This window comes from Cotesia typhae, unplaced genomic scaffold, assembly GCF_013202065.1.
Source record: "Cotesia typhae breed Kobodo isofemale line unplaced genomic scaffold, CoteBio_Ctyphae contig_5, whole genome shotgun sequence".
Taxonomy (NCBI): Eukaryota; Metazoa; Arthropoda; class Insecta; order Hymenoptera; family Braconidae; genus Cotesia; species Cotesia typhae.
This window is the reverse complement of record NW_027423757.1, coordinates 2,342,271-2,366,064: the sequence shown is the minus strand read 5'-3', so window position 1 is coordinate 2,366,064 and position 23,794 is coordinate 2,342,271. Positions and strand designations below refer to the sequence as shown.

The 23,794-nt window shown below is 26.5% G+C and overlaps 1 protein-coding gene across 3 annotated transcripts in view; it reads left to right on the top strand.

Moving 5' to 3' along the window:
• Sesn (Sestrin) overlaps nt 1-23,794 on the top strand; it is a 105,029-nt gene that overhangs the window by 39,086 nt on the left and 42,149 nt on the right. For all 3 annotated transcript variants that reach the window (XM_074249191.1, XM_074249192.1, XM_074249193.1), the window contains one exon: nt 521-550. In XM_074249191.1, coding sequence (XP_074105292.1) covers nt 521-550 — 30 coding nt within the window. The remainder of the gene's footprint in view (nt 1-520; nt 551-23,794) is intronic.

The window sequence follows — 23,794 nt, the reverse complement described above, 5'->3', positions numbered from 1 at the left end:
ATAAATCATACAAATGAATGTACGAAGATATAATACAGTACAATGACCAGAATTCGTGTAATGAATGCGCTTCGTGTTAACTGATAATAATAAATTTTATCGTTCACATTTAATCATGCAGTCCAGAAATAATTTTTTTTTTCAATCGTAAATAAATTTAATATCTGTAATTTTGAAAAGTTTTTCATTAAATTTACATTCACAATCAAGATAGTTGTAATTAATAAGGGTTGTGCTATACTTTTATATTGAAAATGTTCTTTGAAAAATTATCAAGGTTTCATTACTTTCCACACATTTTCGATTGTTCATAAGATCTTGAATTAATTTTCTTGAAAAAGGAAAAAAAATTAGTACTAATTGTTTTATCTAGAGTCGCTAACATTGTTTCTTATTTTGCCTACCGGACTCGTAATAAAATCATATGCTGAAAAGAAATGATCATTTCTTGATATAACAGCTTTCCATGTTTCAATTTATTTCTTAAGATGCTAAAATAATAATGTTGATTCTTTTTCAGATTCCAGACATAAGCGACCTCGATGATAAGGTGAGTAACTAATTTTTCTTTATCAAAACATTCCCACAATTTAATTTGTTATGAACTTTTATAACATACTTCACAACTGAAGCTTATGAATCAATTACAGTAGAGTAAAATGTTAAGTTCATATAAAATAGGTGACCTTATTTCGCAAAGTGCTTTTCTCGGTATTTTTTACACTCTCTGTTATTATTCATTATTGGACAAACTGCCTTCATAACTTCTATTAAGGACTTACCGAATCGATTATATTCTATCTTTGAATAAATGAATAAAATGTTTTTCGCTGACTCCGCCCGACAAATGAGACATTCAAACTAACTTTTTTTAAAAGAAAATAAGAATTATAGAAATTGGCTAGTTTTCAGCATCTTGGAAACTTCGTGGGCTTTGTTGATAGATTAAATTTAATCGAAAAATAGTCGTCGGTTCTATTTAAAAATCTAATAGCATTTAAATCTAAAGAGCCGTTTTTTTTACAATCTATTCAATCACTTAATACTTTATAAATTACTTCGTTTTTAAATGAAGTATTTCTTCATCTGCTTTGAAAGGTAAGTTCTTACTCAGAATTATTTCTACTCTTAACTTATCAATGAAAATAAGATCACAAATAGATTCTTTTTAGAAAAAATAAGCTGATGCAGAATGAAGTTTATTTGAACAAATGTCGCAATCATTATCTCGATATTATTAAATTATAAAACAAACTAGCGACCCGGTCCGCTTCGCTGAGCCTCAGTCAAAATGACTAAAGTTTTTGTTATAATTTTTTATTTTATTTTAATGAGCAATTAATTTTTAAGTTCGAACAATAAGTTCAATACAATAATAATTAATCTAGGGCAATAACTAAAATTAATAAAATCATAAGTAATAAATTTTGCATTATTCATCGTCAAATAAAAGATTCCTACCAAATTTCAAGTCTGTAGTAGAAGTTACAGTGTGGAAATGGAAATTTAATATTCTAACACCCACCCCCGCAATCCTTATTGGGGGTGGATTGTTGTAAAATCCACTCTTAGATCATTTCCGCATCACATATAGAAGACTCCACCTAAATTTGCCGTCTGTAGGATCTACAATTTGAAAGTTAAAAATTTTCATTGTTAATATCCACCCCCGTAACCCCCCTGTGGAGTGAGCTATCGTAAAATTCGTTCATAGATTATTTATATATCTCTTACGGAAGATTTCTACCAAATTTGGGAGCTATAGGAGCTATAATTTACAAACGGGAATTATTTATTGTTAACGCCCCCGCAATCCCCTTTGAGGGAGGATTTTTTAAAAATTTGTTTATGCACAAACCTTCTCCTAAAAATTCTTAAAACAACAAAAAAAAATTTTGCTCAATCGGTCCAGCCGTTCTCAAGTGATGCGTGGACATACATGCGGCATTTTATTTTTATTTATATAGATAGATAGATGAGACATAATTTCAAATTGATCTTAATTAAAAAACGTTAGTGACCAAAAAAAGTCAAGTTTGTTAAATTCTCTTTAGATAAAAATTATATCTACTGAGTACGAGTAATGAATTAAGCCACGATTTTCCTCGGTAAACAAAATGCTAAAAAAGTTATTTGCATTTATTATACTCTACACCATATACTTTTAAATTATAAAGTAACGATGCATTCGAAAGTAACAATTTGAGTATTAAAAATGTTATTTATTATTCCAGTTTTATCGTTCATACTCTAGTAATTTATGTATGCAAAAAAAATTAACATTTTTTGATTTTAGAATTAAATACAAAAATTTATTTGTATTGGAAAAATGAATGATTGGTAACTAAACAAAAAAAAATTCATTAAGAAATAAATTTTAATTAATTTATTTGTCTTCCAATATATATCATGTAACAATTTTTCATATAAATTATTCATCAATATAAACTAATACCATGCATACTAAAAAATCTTTTAGAAAATAGTCGATAATAATTTTTTTAAATTTTAATTGTAGATATTTAAAAAAAAAACTACTTGAGTATTTATATTTTATAATTGTTTACATCATAACCATACTTGTGTAGCGATGCTGAGGCGTATAGTGATATATTTATTGGAGAAAAAAGATATACAAACAAGTTGACTTAGTTGACAAGTTAACAGTAATGCAATGGATACTCGCATATGTAATGTTTCTTAGTTAATATTTGCTGAGCTTCAAGTCTTTGAGTAAACAAAAATCTGTCTTGTATACATGAAAGGATTTTATGGCATACGTATGTATATATATAAATACATATAACACATGCCAAATATGGTTGCTCTTGGTAAATAATAACGGTTGCCAAATACTTAATTCTATTTATAATTTGAAAATTATTTGCGTAATGAAACGTGGGGATACACGAACTTACAAACAGGTCATTATTGAATACGAATATTTGATCCCGGGCGAGGAAGATACTTGTTTTGAAGTGAATGATTCTGTTTTTTTTTTTTTTTTTTTTTTTCATTGTATTTTTAACTGGTCTCTATCATTAGAACTCATTAGCAATTAATTAGCTTCAATTTACGTTATTTTACTTTCTTTTTTAATTATTTTTTCTACAACTTTTAAAATAATTAATTTTATGGGATTATCTTCAAATAACTTCGTTATAACTCATTGTACTGTAATTCTATAAAGTGCATTTTATAACATCAAATAGTTCATGAAATTTCATAAAAGCTCATAAAATTTTTCTCTAGTTTATTAAATCTAAAGGTAGTATCAAAAATTTTTAATATTACTGTGTGCTCAAATTGAGAAATCTACCTTTTCATATCAAGTTTGGCTGACTGGGGCTTTTTTTAATCGATCACAGGTGTATAAAGCATCAATAGTAGTCATAATTTAAAGTAATAAAAATTATAATTAAATATTAATATTTAAAAAATTTTAGATTTTTTAAAATTTGCGGAAAAAAATTTCATCAATTTTTTTAAATTATGAGGAATGTTAGTGAATGATTTAAGAACATGAATTTCCGTTTCCACAAAAGATATAGTGAGCATAACTTTGACGAAATAAATTAAAGAGAAATAGACAGTAAAAAATTTTGCGTCAATGCGTCAAAAAATTTTTATTTTAAACATATAACACTTTTTTGTGTTGATTTAACACTTTTTAATGTTAATTTAACACAATAAATGTTAAATTTACACATGAAAGTGTTATATATTTAACACAAAAATTTTTTGACGCAATGACGTAAAATTTTTTATTGTGTAATAAACTGAAGGGACAAATTATTCTTTTAAAAAATAACCATAATAACAATTAGATTTGAGACTTAATGAGCTAATCCCTGCGAATATTTTGCACAATATTATGATCAAATAACGAATATTCATTTTATGATGTGAAAATAAGAGTGAAATTTATTTTTAATATTAAAAAAAAAAATATCTTTTATTAATAAAGATTTGTATTCACTCATTTTCGCATTATAATATCACCAGTCGTCTCTGTATCACGATATTCTACGGAATATTATGTTGATTACGTTTATTCATGTATGAACAACGGATAAGACGTTTGACACTCATGTGTTAGCGCACACACTTCACTCGTTGTGCCAACATACCCGTAGCTGTTTCATCCACTCAATTAAATAGTTAAATATATTACCAACAGATGGCGTTGAATTTTTTTCTATGAAAAGTTTTCTTAGGCTTGATATGAAAAAATATCTTTGAAAAATAAAATATATGACAATAAGACGAATGCCTTAAACACTATTTTTATGAGAAAAAAAATTTTGATTGGTTGAGTTAGGATCTATAACTAAATTAACGATACAGAGTATAACGAGTGAAAAAAATTAAAATTTCATTAACAACCGAAAAGGTAAAACGTTTTACATTTGCATTTAAAACATAAATTATTATAATTTTCATAATAAATTATAATATTTAATTATAGTTTTATTGTTCAATAAGCTTCGAGTTATACGCACAGAAGTGTAAGAAACCGGTATTGAAGGCATCTGAATAACGTGTAGGTGGACTATTCATTCAATAATTTTTCGTTGACACCAATCTTCTTGCCCATTTAGAAGTTACATAATGTCAGTTTATGATAACATTATATGTCCATGCAATAAAGATTAATAATGTTCAAGTAATAATTTTATTTTTAAATCTATTTGTAAAGAAAAAAAAGGATTATTTATTATTTAAATGATGATTTGTAAAAAGCTTAATTTTTATTATAAAAATTATTTGTAGTTCATTTGCAGACATTTATTAATGTTTAATAAATTAAAATATTTCAAATACTTTCGTAGTAAAAATTTGAAATAAGAAATGGCAACAGTGCTCTTTGATTAATATATGTGGACATGTGCGTGAAAGTATTGACCGCTTATCAGGTATACAGCAAAATTTTGAACAAACAATTTGTAGGTTAAAATTAAAATATTTATCTCTAAAATTGGCTTATTACATTTCACGTTTGCTTAAGAATTTGAGTGTCTACCGTGGAGACGAAAAAAGCATTTTTTTTAATTTCTTATATTTTCAAAATTGGCGCCACATAAAATAATTTTTTCAATTTAAATTTCCGCATTGTTTTTAACGATGATAATAATTTTTAAATTTACAATTTGAATCGACACTTGTTCAATTTTCTTATATCAGTTCTTGAAAGCTCAAAGTTAGAAAGTTGACAGCAAAAAAAATTTATGTTGCCAGAAGCATAGTGTTTATGTCATAAAAGCTCATGTGTAAGGATTTAACACACACGGTTTTAAATTATTTTTTGCTCAATAATTATACGGTTAATTTTCACATAATTTTAATCGTAAATGTATGCTACTTTTTTCTTTAACATTGAAAAATTTCAAAACTCAAAGTTGAAATTTTCAATAACCATTACCATTAAAAACGCATGAACCTCTTTAAGTACAATTCCACTTGCGCTAAAGTGCATGGTACTGGTAATTTAGCAACATAATAACATCAAGCTCGAGGCGAACTGTGTGCTAAATAATAAATTAACAAAGTGAATTTACATTACTATTATTTTAATTAATTATATTAATGAAAACGGAAGCTAACTAAAATTACATAATCATAATAGATGCAGGCTTGTCATCAAAAACTTGATGAATACAACAAACAACTCAGTTAAAAAAAAAATTACTTTTTTGGTTACTATTTAGCTCTTCTATTACTTTGAATTTAGTTTTAATCACTTTAATTTCTTTCACTCAGTTATTAATAATAATAGGTCATCTTTTCTTTTGTCCTCGTTGAATAGAAGATAAAATAAAAATCTTATTTTAGCGCTAAATTTTTAATCAATTACAATTCTATTAATTCGGTCTATTTTATAGGATAATTTTTTTAGGATAAAAAAATTTCGTAGTTTTTCTACGTAGAGTCAAAAATAAAAATAGTTTTTTTATTTTTTTGTAAACTTAAAATCGGAGACTGTCAAACAGATTCTCTTAAAACAGATCATAAATTTTAAGTTTTAGGATATTGAATTTTTCTGAAAGAAATGAAGAGTTAGTTTTCGCGTTTTCTACTTATTCATATGTGTTATACAACAAAGCAATGTAAATAGTCTATTTAAATCACTATTTCAAAAAAACATAATTAAGTACTAATTGATAACAATAATTAAAAATAATCAAAATGAAGTCTTAGATTTTTATAAACATAAAATCGTTTAACCCGAGGCTAGTATGAATCGTTTCTATTATATGAAGGTCATTTTTACCAAGCATGCAAACTTGCCAATCAATTAATAATAAATTAAAATCCTATTACAAAAAGTGAAAAGTTCATAGCATGCATCTAAAGAAATTATCATATAACAAGTTAGGCTCTTGTATTCGTTATGATATTTACTATAATATATGTAAATTTATTCGCCTGACAGCGCTTTGAATTTTTGAGAATATTTACACCCTTGTCATATTATCTACTTTTTAATTTTCATAGCTCTAAGTCCGTATGTCTAGAGCAAATAAAAATAACGATAAAATTCTTAACATGTAAGAAAGGGAACTTATAAATAACATTATCAGAAAATAAGAATAATGTTGAAGTAAAGATATCAATGATAACTAACAATTAACATTGATAATTAATCTTTTATTATCTCAAATTTACAAGTATGACTTCTCTACCAATTACAATTAAAAATAACTTGAAAAACTCAATAAATCAATTCTAACTCTGAAAAATAATTGTTTTTTGAAATTTTACTCATCATTATCATTAAAATTGTTTTCACTTAAGTTCATTAATCTCAATGTACGATTGTGTGCTAATTGAGGTTGATTAGCTTTTATCTCTGACGAGACGTTAACCGATTACACTTGCGAATTGTGCTTGTGTCAGCCTGAAAATTAAAGATACAAAGTTAAAAGAAAATACATATAAAATATAAAAATTAAAGTACACAAATGTATATTTGTATCTATTACGGTAACTGAGTGCTTTCTTATCAAAGGATAGGAGTTTGTGATATATTTTAAAATTTATAACATGTAGCGAGTGTACATTGTGTAGATAAACTTAATCTTAAGGTAGTATTGTTAGTCGTATAATTACTGTTTAAAGTTTAATAAGATTTGGTTCAAAAGAAACTAACACAAACACTTTTCAATCATTAAAAGTACAGATTTCGAATATCTGTTAGTACTAATTAATAAAAAACTAAACACATTTTACTCTGTCATTCTCTCTTCCACGCGTCGTCATATATGTAAATGTACTAAGGCATATTTAAATCAAGCGAGACAATTAATTTCAATTTTGACTCTTGTAGTGTATCAAAAGTACTACCCTAAACAAAAAAATAAATAAATAACTATACAACGCAAAAAAATAATTTTGAAAAATAATTTTTTATGAAAATATAATTTTTAACAAAATAAGTTCTTGAGAAAAATTCATATCGTTATTAATTACCACGAAAAAAATATTCGATGCCTCCACGTGTTATGAAAAAATCATCATGATGTTTTATTTAAAATGACAAAGGTACATTCATGTAATGAAGGTAAGTGCATGTATATACATGAGAATGCCAGTGTGTATCGTAACGATAGCTGATGTTACATTTCTCTCTATATATTTTTATCTTCATTTTATTGAACTAATAAAATGTATTTCTGTACGTACAATGTAACATTAAATTCATCGTAGTTTTCACAGCACGTGGAGGCATCGACTAAATACACTGGCACCTTAATTACGCATTTTTTCCATTTGATTATATTTTAATTACTCATGTTATATTTTCATGTACAAAAGTATGAATCTCGTAATTATTCATAACAATTTGATGTTTAAAATTTCCAAATTTAAATTGAGGTATTCTGATCAGAAAGAAGTAACTAATAATAGCTTCTCAAACAGTAGCAAAAACTAATAACTTATTCTTCAACGAGCTCTCTATCTTACAACTCGTATTCTTATGTTATTGAAAAATTAATAGGATGCTAATACAAACACACACTCAACATTGTATCACTATAAAGTGATAAATCATTCTCTCAATAATAACACTCGGAGATATATACCTTCAGCACTGAAGAATGTTATAAAAATAAACAGATTATAGTTAGCATTTATGATTGAAATACATTGTACTATTATAGAACAAAATAAAATTTTATAGTTGGTACTTATTTCAATTTACTAGTAATGTCTTAATTCTGATCCGATCATAATACGTAGGATAATGTAACTAGATTAGATTTATCATTATATCGTAATATCAGTGTCAGGAAACGTTATGTAAACAAAGAAAAATTTCACTAACAGAATGAAATAAGTATAAATTTAAATTTTTGGGAGAAAAAAAAAGTATAAAATAGCTGCAATCACAGTAATTTAACGCCAATTCGATTGTCAGCATGAATAAATTAATTTAAGATGTTTCTGTCAAAAATATTTTTTTTGACGGTACACGTGGAGAATATTCGCGTGTTGAATCTTTTTAAGTGTGTAAATTATATTTATAGTTATATGTACTTTGTTGTATTAATAAATTGAATTATTTTATCATGTTACGTGTTCTGTAAACAATCGTAAGCAGAAGTGAATTTTTGGCACTAGTTCAAGTTTTTATTTCTGTAAACAATACCATTTATTATTTTTTCACAACACTTATCTTCAATGTTTTATATTATTCTTCACTTATTGTAGATATTATAAGTTATAAATAATTTGAAGACATCGAGCTTAAATGGTTATTACCAAAGTGTTTGAGTTGAAAAAAAAATGGATGCCAAAAATTTTTTTGCATAATAGTTTCTAAATGAAGTTTATTCTGAAAAAGAGTTGAAATTATTTTTTAGTTTTCAGATGTCTAAATTTTTCCCAAAAAAGTCAACAAAATATTTTAAAACTTTTTTTCAAATTCATTTTGAGAATTTTTTGTAGGGTCAGTTTAAATGAATTTAGTATTAAAGTTCAAAATTAGTTGAAATCTGACGGTTGCTAATTAATTAAATTCAATGCAATAATTTCAAGATTTTGCTAAAGCTCAAGCAGTTTAAAAAACATCAATCAAAATGTGAGGGTTAATTGCACTCGCTTTCAAGGCAAGGAGTTAACAGCACCCTTATCTAAAACTATCTCGTTTTAACCCTCGTCACAGAATGTACTATCAAATGTCGGTAACGTATCATAAACTTGATAGCGAGAGTAGAATTCTTTTTATGTGATTAAAGTTTAAAATTGACCGATTTTTTCTTTATATAATAAACTTTGGTAATTAACTTCCAATGATGGATATTGTAAAATTTTATTCTAAATTTTGGGAATTTATCTTAACTTATCATAAACATAAAAATTTAAATAAATTTTTAAATCAAGTGATTTGGTCAAGTTTGAAAGTTTTGAAAAAAAAAAAAAAAATTTCGTATAACTATATACCGACTAAAAAGAAAACAATAGTTTTTTCATCATCAAATTAAATCAATTCCAATATTCATGAGTCAAGCCTATAATTAGACTATAATTACGAGCAGCTTTGAAAATTCGACCTTCGTGAATCAGAGTCATTAAACCTTGGATGATCTTGAAATCACAAATAAAATTGTTTTAATAAAAATATATGTAAATGAAATAAATTTATTACTGTAGCAACCAACGTTCAAACAAAATAAGACAATAATTTAAAGACTAATTTTATCTACGAGAAAAAGAAGAGCAGAGAAGAAGCGGGCGCTTTTTTTTCTTGTTCAAAACATCAGGTGTAATGCTTATTGATAGTAACCACTGTGTGAACGTGTACTCGCGGCTGACCAAGGAATGCAACGAGGCTAACCAACTCGCGGATATTTCGGGAGCCTCCGAACGTGAAGGATATTTTCGATCGCAGACCTCCAACCAATCGCCTTATTTGAATGTCGCGAGTCCAAAGTAAACGCTGCTGCAGCACGGAAATGTTAACCTAGATACATCTTCGGAGCGGTTCTCTCGAAAAGCTGTTAATGCTGAGCTTTCATCATAAATCATAAGTAGTTTGGTGCACCAACATCGGCTTCATCTTTAGCATTATCTTTCGAATTATTCAGTAAATCCAAATGTTTTATTTAAAAGCACTAATCTAATAATAAATTTTTTTGTAGAAAATTGGTACAATAACATTGACGATTCCACTAACTAAAATTCAAAAAGACTTATTAATTTTTAAATATGATAAAGAAATCATTAAATTCTAATAAGTATAAAACTTGATTAAGGTTTTTATTAATATCTTACATTATAAAAAAATCAATCTTCTAAACTGAAGAAAACTATTCTCTTCAAAATTTCGCTCTAGCTTCGAGATATTAAGTTTTTTCAATTCAAAAAAATCTTTTTTTCTAGAAAATAAAATAGATAAATAATTATTTGATGAAACTTCGATAGGGTAAAATATCCCATTAGTGGCGGGGACCCCATTACAGAAACTTTCTTTAATTTTGGTACTTATTCAATTCATGAAATTATTAATTTCAGTAACGAATATATTATTTCTAATCTTTAAGATCTTTAGATCAAAAAAATTTTTAATTTTTATTTCAAGTAGAAAATTTTTTCATTAAAAGAAAAAGTGCTACTAATGGGGTTTTTCACCTCAGCAAGTTGTAAAATTTCATAAATAAATAGTAAATTTTATTTAAAATATTTGACAATTATAAGTAATGAAAGTATAGTCCAGTTTTAAAATAGTTGATCGTAAATTTTCCCAGAAATTTTTTTCCGTGTAGGATTAAGATATGTGGTAATTTTTATTCAAGATATAAACTTGTTTCAAGAACACCAAAGTTACTTTTATTTCTGTTTTTTTTTTCTACATCATCAAAAATAAGGGTTAAAGAAAAATATATATTTTTTTTTAATATTTTTAATAAAAATATTTTTTATTAAACCAATAACATAAAATTCATCAGAAAATTTGAAATTATTGTTAGTTTTGGAAAAAAATTTTTTGCTAAAGAATTTGGTTATTTCGATCAAAAATATTGTAAGATGTAGAATTTCTCAAGTTACTAAAACGAGTTTTAAGACGAGAAATTCTTGGATCAGGGCCAACGAAAAAATGTCTACAAAGTTAACTGGTTTTATTATGTTATAATTTTCAACAATTTATTTATCAAAACAAAAATAATAACAACAAAAATAATAATTTTCTGCCCTCCGGCCGGAAAGTGGCAACTTTCTGGCCGCTGCGCTAAACGAATTTGCCACATTCCGGCTACGTCGAGCAGAAAAATAGTATACACACCTTGGCCAGTAAAAAGTAAAGCCTCAGACCACATGTTTGTCAACCTCGGCTTCGTCTCGGCCAACAATTACATGTGATCTGAGACTTTTCTTATTTTACTGGCCTAGGTATGTAATATACTATTTATTTGCAGAGTTAGAAATGAACATGCATGCTCTTATACATCAATGATCTATTGTCTTATTAAATTCGTTTATATATTAAGCTCCATGAATTTCAAATGGGTTGACATGGAATTCCACCTTCACTTACTCTCATTGTACGGTCGACACGTGGGTAAACTCAATTATCCACCCCTATGTGTTAGCTGTATCTGTATACATCTCATTTGAAAATACAACAGGAACAGAATACAATGCAATTTGGTCGAGCTACGGTTTCCGTATGCAAATTACAACTAGTATCACTCTCCGTAGTATAGCAATCGAATTGTTCTCCAAGACACGATTAACATTCACATTTAGACGTGAAAATTGTTGGAATAATTATATATTGGTGTAAGCAGCATAAATAAAATACTCATTTTTTATTGAATCATCTTGCGCAAATACAGTCAAAAAATTTGCATTACTAGATTAATATTTATTTGTATGAATTTAAATGTGTTTCGAGTTGTCAATTTGATAAGTTATCCCATTAAATAATTATTAAAAAAAAAAAAAAAAAAAAAACAAATAAAATATAATTTTTACTTCTAAATTTAAAAAAATTTTTCATGGTTTTTATCTTCAGTTTTGCTTTATTTTTATTCTAAAAAATATCATCAAGTTTTATTCAAATAGGTTTAATAATTAATTTTCGATAAAATCTATTAAAATCACACCGAGTCCTCATAATTTGTCATGAAGAGAAATATTAAATTTATCTTTTTTGTAATGCGTACAAATAATAAAGTTTTCGATAACTTGAATAACAATACTAAATTTTATTTTTTCTTATAGATTAGTCTAAGTTATCAAAACAATTTAATTACATTAATTGCTATGATATCTGTGATTAATTGATCTATAAAACCTATTTTTAATGACGAATATTTGCCGTGAGACAGAAATGTCGAAGGTTTTATTACTGAAAAAATCGTGCGATAATAAAAGGAGTGTCAACTTTGGGAGGTGTGGTTTCTACGCACTTGAAGTAATGACACAACATTTACTAAAATTGGTCTGTCAATTATAATCAATTTCTGTTTTGAAACGTAACAAATTATGATATAAAATATATGACAAATCATTATATTTAGAATTCTAATATTAAATTACTTCAATTTAAACTGAAAAGTTTTCCTCAATAACGAAATACTCATATCTTCAAATTGAAGTATTTTCGCCACTCGATCGTTTTAGTTCTTAAGAGTGTATTAAAAATTTTAAACTACTTACTAAACTTTAATGAAACATAAGTTTCTTACAAAGTCATGCTGACAATAATTTTTTTTTTTTTTTTCTATTTGAAAAACTCGGTAAAATGAATAACATTTCCAGACAAGACAAATAAATTTATCTCATAACTTCTTTTCAAATAGCTTGTTTTTTTCATTATAGTTTTAGTTGGAACGGATGTGACCAAGAAAGTTTCACACTCGTGAGCCTCAGGTCAACGACAACGACCGTGAAGGTAGAAAATTTATAGTTTGAAAACAATCATTAAATCGATTTTTTATTTGTACGGTTTTCCGAGGACAACGAGTAAAAAAATAATTATTAAAGAATAATTCATACAAATCAATATCTTTCATTGATATACATCATGTAAAGTCATATGATAAGATAGAATTTATGTCACTTGGACATATTTTTCAATTATTAAGTTTTAAATAGAAAGATAACACAATTTATTGACACTTGATTTAATTTCAAAGTCCAAATAAACAACCCGAAAGCATAATAATAACAAGTAATTACGTGGATTAATCAAGTTATAATTTTTATTTTATAAATATTAATAATTCTGAAAAATCGCTTATTTTTAATTACAAACCTTTTTATAAACCTTATTATTGTATTCATGATTTCTCTTCTTTTTTTTAAGTTTCAAATCCTCAATAAAATTTATAAGTAAAATCTAAAAATTTTATCTATAAAATTTCTCTATTCAATTTAAAATCTTATTTCCTTGAATAACGAAAATATCTCTATCAAAATTTATCTTCAAATTCGGATAAAATCTATCGAAATAAAAATTCATGTTAAGCAATAAAACCTAATGCTATCATAAAGAAACTATAAAAAATTATAGCGCACATAAAAAACAATCATTATTTTTATTAAATTCATTTTAATATAAAGTGCACTGCTTTTTTGTTATTATTAAAACTATTTGTGAAATTTATGAACTGAAAAAGTACAAGAACCAATCCTTCTCTATTCGCATAAATTTTTGATGAATATCATAAAGATTGATATATCCAGAATTATAACAGTATTTTTATTAAATAGTACAAATAATTATGAAACATAAATGCGAAATTTGTTACACAAAGCATTAAGCGAGTGTAACAATTCACACACGAGTATTGTAATTGCTCTAACGAGCTAGTTACATTAATTTTCATAACATATGATCAAAGAAACTGAAACTTGGGATAAATTTTCCCTGAAAATGTATGAGAAAAAAATAATGCATGCGTTTACTACACAGTAAAAAATTTTGCGTCAATGCGTCAAAAAATTTTGTATTAAAAATTTTGGTGTTAAATATTTAACACTTTTATGTGTAAATTTAACATTTATTGTGTTAAATTAACACAAAAAAATGTTAAATATTTAACACCAAAATTTTTAATACAAAATTTTTTGACGCATTGACGCAAAATTTTTTACTGTGTAGATTAAGTATGCTTATACTGCATGGCTCTTCAATAATGAAGGCTAAACGACTAACTTCTAATTAAGGTAAAATGAAACAAACAATTCTATTACTCATAATATTCTTCTACAGAGTAAGCAGCTGATTTCGTTAATCGAGGACCATGAATCGTAAACATATTTTTTTCCATTTACCTAATTACAAAGTGTTAATTTTTATTATCATTAGATCCAATTTATAATTATTTTTTGACGTGATAACTTCTTATAAATTGATGAACACCGGAAGCACACATGAAAAAGTGTCGCGTTCCGTCTGAGCCCGAGAGTGCAAGCGAGAGCGCGCAACAAGCGATAGAGAGGCACGATCGGCCGAAGCAGTGAGGCCAGAGCCCAAGCATTGGCTTGTCACACATATATCTCTCTTCTCGCGTGATGTCAGAGCTAGCAGTTCGAATATTATTCTATAACTAATTGTTCATGAATATTATTCAAAAGCTTATAGTTTGGTCACAAGTGGACCAAATAACACCTTTTTTTCTTTAATTTCTTTTCTCTTTCTACTTATTTTTGTGCCGTTTATAAACAAAAATTGAAATTTAATTTCGTATTGTCAATTATTCATCTTATACTTCTATTTTCAATTTTAAGATTTGGTAATTGTTTATTTCGACGGCCACTGTAGCTCGGGGTGGGAAGTCAACATTAGATTATTTTCTACTTAGTGGATATTTTTTTTTTACAGTAAATCTAAAGCAGAAAAATTTTTCAAAATTTTTTTTATGAAAAATGTTAATTTTTGGATAAAAAAAATTATAAAAAATGTAAAATTTTGAATTAAAAAAAAATTTCAACAAAATATCAAAAAATTGATATTTTCAAAAATTTTTTTTTGTACTTGTAAAATAATTTTTTTTTTTTTTATTAGAGTAAATCTAAATTAGAAAATTTTTTTGAAAAATTTTAATTTTTGAATAACCAACAATTGCGAAAAATTTTAATTTTAGAATAAAAAAATATGAAAAACGTCAAGTGTTGGATGAAAAAATATCAAAAACTAATATTTTCGAAAAATTTTTTTTCAATTATTTATTTTTATTTATAGAATAAGAAACAAATTACCAAAAATTGATAGGCTAAGTGGATGAACTTTATTGCTGATTTTCTATCAGAGTAAAATTTAAGTTAATATTTAAATTGCGACAACTAGTTTACTTTTAAAAACGTGAAACTAAACAATTACCTACGATTCTTTTATACTTTAAATTTGTGCAGTGAAAATATGTGAACTAAGCTGAATTTAGAATAGAATAATTTTTTTTTTTCAAAATCCAAATTTTTGAAAAAAAAAAAACCATTTTTCTGAGGTCAATATTATTATTATTTTTCTTATTATTTATTTTTAATTTTTAAATGTCAACTTTTCATAAAAATTTGTTTTTTTATTCATTTGAATTTTCGCGCCTAAGAATTACAAGATGGCAAGAAAAATAATAATAATCAACAAGATGACAAGTATAATAATAATATTAATAATGATAATATTATACTTTTGGAAATTTTTACGGTCAAATCAGACCTGCGTACGTCTGGTTTAACCGTACTTATTCTCCGATACCGTCTTGTACAGTCAAAACAGACTTGACTTTTAGCGGCATATTAGACTTCAAAGAATTTGGACATTTTTACGGTTAAAACAGAACTCGAATTTTGACGCGGAATGTATTAATAATATTAAATTACTTTTTCTTTGTTAAAATAATTTTTAAATATTTAAAATTTTTAAATTTTCAAATACAAAACAATGATTATTCAGTGATAATAATTCAATTCAATTTAAAAAGTATGTAATTGTTCATCAATGTTTCTTTATGGCGTTATCATGTAAAACTATCGTCCGTAAACTGACTTTACAGACAATCAATTTTTTTTATGAAAATTTTAATGTCATTTATTACATAATTTAATCAGACCAAACAGAATACATATTTTGTCTTGAAAGTTGTGGAAAATATTTAACGTTGTTCTCAAGAACACAAACCAGAACAAATCAGTTAGTTTCAATTAGTAATTGTACAATGATTCACTCATTTACCTAGGTTAGACCTGTAACGTTTTAAAAACAACAATTTATCCATCATAAATCTAATACCGTAAATCATTACCTTGACTCAATAAACTCTGTTGTTTTCAATAGAATTCTTAATAGGTGTAATTAGTTGATTGTATTCTTGAGTTCTATCTGAATCGAATCTAGAAAATGTATAAAACATTTTAATTTTTTTTTTTAAATTAATTCTGTTTGTTTTTTTATAAATTAAAATTATAATTTTAAAATTATAAAAATTTAATATAAAATTAAAATTTTTATAATTTAAAATTATAAACAGTAATTACGTTAAATTACACTTACAAAGTAGGTATTAACACTAAAAAATAATTTGAAAGATTTAATTTACAATTTTTTCTTAAATTATTTTGTAGGATTAAATTTTATAGCAACCATTCGTAAGAACAGAAATAATCTTTGAAATGATCGTTTTTCTCATTTCAAAACACAGTAACCGACATTTTTAGATAATTCAAAATTTTCTCTATGAGAAAAGAGTTAACACTCTAAATTGGTAAAAAATATGATACATACAGAAACAAGATACAAAACTTGAGATAATAAAAAATGCAACAATGCCAAAAAAAAACTAGGTCAAAAAATTTTGCAGTTACTGTTTTGGAATAGGATAGCCGTGATATTTAATTATATTTTAATGATTAAAATAATTGTCCTAACAAGTTGAAACGTGATCAACTTTCGAAATGAATGAAAACATTCTGTTGTTACAATTAGTATATAAACTTGATTTTATATGAATTTAATAATTCTGTTAACATAAAACTAATAATATAATAACATTACTATGAAATTTATTAAACATTCAAAGTATTGCATTAGAAGCAAAATTCGATACCGAAAAGGTGGCGCAGTTCAAATATCACATAGAATAGAATCATACCGTAATCATGCCAGGTGTTTCGCCAAGTTATTTTCGTGAGCAATTTCACCCCACAATCTACAGAGGCTTACTTGTGTATTTTTAGTGGCACGCGGCATGCGGTATACCACCTCGGTATTTCGCCATCACACCGAGTAATAAAATATTTATCAAATTAACTTTACATATTATGAATTTTGGTTTTTAATACGAAACGCGTGGAGATTTATAATTTTTCTTTTATCTATTAAAACCAAGCGATTGAAAAATATACGGTTATTAATCCTAACAAGTGTTTTTTTCACGCTCATTTGTTAATATTATCTTATGAAAATATAATCGATGACTCGGCGATTGAGATAAATCATTTATGGTTCCGTCTTCTACTGTATACGTGACAAATAAGATAAGTAAATCTGTTTTGTTATTAGTATTTTTAAATTATTTATTTTTTTTTTTTTTTCATTACTATACTTTTCATCCGCTTAAATGCATAATGATATACATGTCGAGAAAATTATATGCATATATATGCGTTTACATGTTTATGGGCAATTATATGCCAATCCGAACACGATGAACATTTCTGTGTCATCATTGATAAATAATGCGAATGTCAATTCTACTCGTGTTTTATAAAAATAAATATAAATACATAAATTATAAATCTTAAATTATCAGGTGTGTTTAGAGCTCGCTGCTGCTTTAAATAGATCTCGCTTAATGCATGGTCAGAATACTAATAAGATTTTGTCGGTCACAGTCGGGCAGGTCATTGACTTTTTTCGAGAACAGTAAATAAAAAATAAATAAATATTTGATTTTTTTTTCTTCTTTTTTTCCTTACAAGGTAAATGAAATTATTATAAATATTTTTGTTTATAAATGAAAAAAAATTATTATTCAACCACTTAATTGCATGTGAAATTAAATAATTTATAAATTCACTTGGAAATCCACAAATATTTAGCAAAAATCAATATTTTTTTAATTAATTGAATAATTATTAAAATAAAAGTTAAACGCGATGTACATATTGAAATTGATTTTATAGCAATTCATTTTTTATTCGACAAGTAAGCGGATTAAAAGTATCTGTCGACCACATTGTTACTCTACTCATTTAATTGGAGAGATCGTGACAAACTCATAATTCACGAAGCGCGCCAAGGCAGAATGAGATCACGTGTATGGCACGTGATCAGAACAACGTACGAGTGTCAACATACGTGCATTAAAAAATGAAGTATCAAATACACTAAATACGAATTATCGATGTACTATACTTCGTTTGCTAAAATAATTTATTTGTCTTATCCTTAAAATCGCGTTCTAATCAAAGGGAATTATTATTATATTGACTTTTAACAGTTATTGTGATGTATTATTTTTTTATCGCCGGCTTATCAAGTTATTATCTAAAATCAGTACTTGGACTGTTATGATACATTTAATCATTTCAATAATTAGTTAAAAAAATATATTCAGCTATTATTTGAAATTAAAATCTTTATAAATATAGTAACTACACGGAAAAAAGTAAACTGTAATATTCACTCGGATTCCGGTTAGTTTGTATAGTTTCAAACAGTAAAGCGGACATCGGGGTGGCAAAAATGTGAATATTACAGAACTTAATGTAGAAAGTATAAAAGCCACAATTTATAATTTAATATCCAAAATAAGTAATTAGTAGTTGTCACTATAGTAAATAACGACTCTTTTATCTTTAAAAATTACAGTTTCAAACAGTAAAAATTGCCATTTCAATATATAGTCCATATTATGAAGAGAAGGGGAACTCAGATGAAAGAGAAGGGGGTCTCACTCTGGGAGAATTTAATATTTCAAACAGTAAAAATTATACTTTTAAAATATACATTTTACCAGTCTAAGCAAATCAATAATTACAGTTCGATTTTTAGCGTCGCGCTTAAAATTTACCATTTTACTTTGTAAATATTGACATTGCTTGTATTAGAAATTTACTAACTTTATTCTATACTTTTTACATATCATAACAACATTTTTTAGGTACGAAATGATAAATATTAAAGTCTGAATTCTTAATTATTATACTTTAACATTTTAGACATTTACATGGCGAATATTACTGTTTGAAATAGTATTTTCTTCCATGTAAAGAGTAAATTGTAACGTTTAAATTATAAATATTACAATGTGAATAGTAAAATCATGATTTTACTGTTTGAAGTGGTAATTTTTAGCAGTTGATCATTACTTATTATAAATCGACTGTTATTTATTACAATTTACTTTTTTCCGTGTAGAACTTACTGATAATTGGAATTGTTGTATTAAAAAAAAATTATTAACCACCCGAAATATTATTTTAAAACAATTAGTACGGGTAGCATTCAAAACTTTTGCTTTGATTAAATATAATATTCTGACTGCAATTAGTTCAATTATAAATCAATTGGTGATTTGCTAATTGGCTAAAAGCACTTTGCTGTTTGTGTATCAAGTATTCAACTAAAATATTAATTGCTTTTCAATAATCTCTGCTGACGAAATTGGGTTCATGAAATAAATTGTTTCAAACGTACTTTAACTATTATCGATCCCCAAAAAATTTTACAAATATATTTTGAGAAAGTGAACTTTATTGTAAAATTTGATTATTATGAAAATTTTAAGTAAAGTTTGAATGTACCAATTTTTCAGAGAAATAAAAAATAATTTCTTAACTGGTTATACAACTACAAAACTTGAAAATAAGGATTTAAAATTCTCAAATCATAGTTAAATTCGTTAACAAATTTTTTCGTTATCTCCTCAACTTGAAATCTGTATAAAATAAAAATTTTCAGATATTTATTGTTACAGAGAATCAAATTTTATTTAAAAAAAAATTTCATGCAATTCTTTTATAACTTTATTAGTTTACTACACGTTAAGAAATTTGTGATAATGATTACCATCATTCATTTTTAATGATTACTATTCCCCATGATAATTTAAATATTATTTACTTTTATGTTATTGGTTAATCTTGCATAATAACTATTACCATTACAATATTAATGATTACCATCATGAGAGTAATAGTTACCACCACGATAGTAATTATTACTATCACGATATCACTAGTTACCATTATAATTTTAATGGACACTATCTTGTATTTGAAGACTTCAATATTGTTTTCAAATAGTCCTTTATGTAGATTTCTCAAGAAATCTTTTCCAGATTTTTTTTTTCAAAATAGCAGCATTAAATGATTTCAGAAAGTACAAGATGGTTTAATTTAAGTGTTTTCTCGGTGTACGTCTACTAATATTATTGTATAAGTGCAACATGGTCGTAACAGAGGCATTTGAAGATCACAAAATTGCTTAACCCTGACGAGTCGGGTATAAAGCACAACTTCATCCGCTTCGCGCTATGAGGCGTGCAATAAAAAAAATCAAGTGGGTACTCAAATGACAGGTCTCGATGAGTGTAACATTGGAATGAGCTTTTGTTTTAGAAAATTGAAACAAAATTTCAATAATTTTTTAAATAGTTATTTTAAATAATTTCGCGCTTCTCAAAAATCGTAGAAGATTGAAGTACATAATTATAAATACAAATGCTACGCCCACACAATTTGACAATTGGAGATGATAGTCCATAATGTTTGTATACATAAATATCAAATTGAATATAAATATTAAATTATCTTGTAAATTCATTTCTGTACGCATGTTGAATATACGTTAAGAAGTAGAAAAATTACTCGTGTTCGTTTAAACTTGCAAGATAATATTTTTTAACATTCGTGTTAAGTGAAAAATACAATCGAGTCCTAGTAGTATTCCCAATGCAAGATGGAAAAATATCATCTATTAATGGTAATAGTTACGATATTTATAACTTCCTGCTACAAAAATCAATTATTTTAAAAAAATCGAGAGATTATTGGTTTCGGCCCGGTTTTTGAACATTGAGTTCTCATCAAATCTCCACGTTTCAAAGCTCTTCTAAATATTTCTGCAGGGATGTCTCTGTGTATAAATTCCTTATAACTTTTAAATTAATGTGTCGATTAATTCCAAAACTGGTCAGCTCTTAATATAACTTCAAAATTTTATGTTGAATTTTTTGGTAGGCAACAAATTATTTTTTTGTGCTTGAAAAACTTTAATTCTAACAAAATTTTTTGATGTAAAATTTTTTATCGTATACATTTGATCTTTTACAAACTTTAAATTATCAATCATGTATTTTTTGAAAAGAATTTGAGCCCTAGAAAATGTTTTATTTCAAATTCAATCATACAATACATTCTTTTACGAAGACAAAAATAATACTCTGTCCTAAATTTTTACCATACAGTAATTTTCTATGGTAAAATATTCAATAAAATAGTTAATATTATCATTATTCAAAGCGATAAATGTACTTTATTGATAAATCTTGCCCGCGAATTAAACGTTGAGCGTAATCCTTAATTTACGAATCTCCGGCATTACCAAGGCTGTTTATTATTCGCTTTCATCTCGGTCGACCATTTATCGTTAGGGTGTCAAGCGGATACTCGAAGCCGGCCTCTCATTTCCGGGATGAATCTCCTCTTCTGATAAACCAAGAGACCATTACCGTCACCCTAACTATCATGCTGGTGTTATTGATTGACACGACACGAAATCAATGTTCGATTATTTTCGTTCTTCAACTGATAGTTGTCTTTGATGGCAATTTCTTTAGCTTGAGTTAGAAAATTCACAATCAGCTTTAATTATTCACTGGTTCATTACTAATGTAAATAAAGTGTGGAGTTTAAAAACGAGCATGGCGAATTCAAAACCGCATTTCTTTAATCGTGTCTACTCGCATGTTTAATTCGATGTACTATGAGTATGAGGTATTTAAAAGTATGAGGTTAGTCAGTGTGGACAGTTGGCAGCGACTATTACAAATTCAGCGGCAGGCAGCAGCGACGATTTTAGCAGACAGAGTGGTGCCAGCTCGATCGCTTCGTCCCATACCTAAGTTTCTTTTTTTATCTCTATTTTTTCGCTCTCTATGTCTATTCAATCGACATTTTAGTCTTTGTTTCTTGGTAAAATCTGCAACGATCTCTTTTTTCCAGTACACTGATGCTGGTCCCGTTGTTGCTACGATACGTAATTTTCACTAGTGCAGTCATTTAGTTACTCTGATTCTCCCACTTAACGAGTCGAGGTCGAGCCAGCAGGAGGGGAAAAGAGATCTCGTCTCTGTATCTGCTGTATTATATAATCTTATCTTTGAGATTGTCATTGGCACCTTCAACGTTTCAGGGACATTAAATGTTATCATATTCATATTTTCTTGAGCTAATTTATCAAATAAATTTTCTTGTGTTATATCTTTATTTTTAACACTTATCAATGTCATTTTTTTTTGTTTTTTTAGATACTGATAATAATAATGATGTTACCCATTTTAATTGATGTTCAATTAATAGCTGATCACATTGGTAATTTTATATTTATGCAAATGTATAACATCGTCCTCGACACTAATTTGTGTGTTAAAACTCATCAAAATATAAATTTAGTCTTATTTAAGTGTGATCCTAACATATCTAATGCGATGAAATCAACTAATTCCAGACTTTACAAAATATATTTCAGCGGACACTTTATTTGCTAAATAAAAACAATACGTGCAAATTATTAGATGAAACCTTCAAGTTTCGAATAAAAAACTGTAAAATAGTCTGACTTGATCTTGAGATTATGTGTACCGAGTAAACGTTTCCGGAAATGGCCTGCGAGAAGGAAAAAAAAAACAAAAAGAGAGACAATTGACTTTAAAAAATAAACATTTAACTGCTTAGCAACTAATTGAATCTAAACTTGTACTTCTGCAAACGTGCACAGCATCATACGTGCACCTGCACATATTTTCATGGACACGCGACCGCAAGGAAGGCATTTCTGTTTTATATCAAGTATGATGTTAGAAGTGTTGTCGGTAGATTGCAAATACACCGAGAATTAATATAAATTAATACCAAGTGTTGAATAAATCAAAACTGAATAATATCAGTTATTGTAATTTTTTTTTTTTTTTTGTATTATGTATCGATTCGAATACTTTAAATATGTTTTTTAATTTAATAATGCTAAAATACTCAAATACGTGAGTCATGCGCACAATAATGGTCACATTCATTTATAATAAACACTACATCGACTTTATTTTATTCGAATAATTTATTTTACAAAGATTCTTTATTTGAGCTCAAAGAGCTTTTGGTAATTATCACACTTGTTTTTAATTTGATCAGCAGTTTTAAGACAATAAAATATTTTAATGTTGTTTACTTGATATTTCATCATTATTTTTATCGGTCATGTCTATATGTAGATATCTAATCATATACATGTATGTACATTTGTTGAGGCATCCGAAAAAATCAGCAATTTTTTTTTAATAGCTATATAATTCCAAAACTGTTACAATTTCTTCATTATTATTATTATTATTATTATTATATCCTTTTAGTTCTAAACTCTTCAAATAGTTAAACTTTATAATTAACGCATTTAGGTAAAATCCTTTCATAATAAAATATAACTTTCAGGATTATAATATAATATCCTACTACATATTACATATTATCTGACGGTCTGAAAATATAATCTCCAAAAGATAAAACGCCACTCAAAAAAAACTTTTGTCAGTTTCCATCAAGCTGTATGCATGTGCATGAAATATTT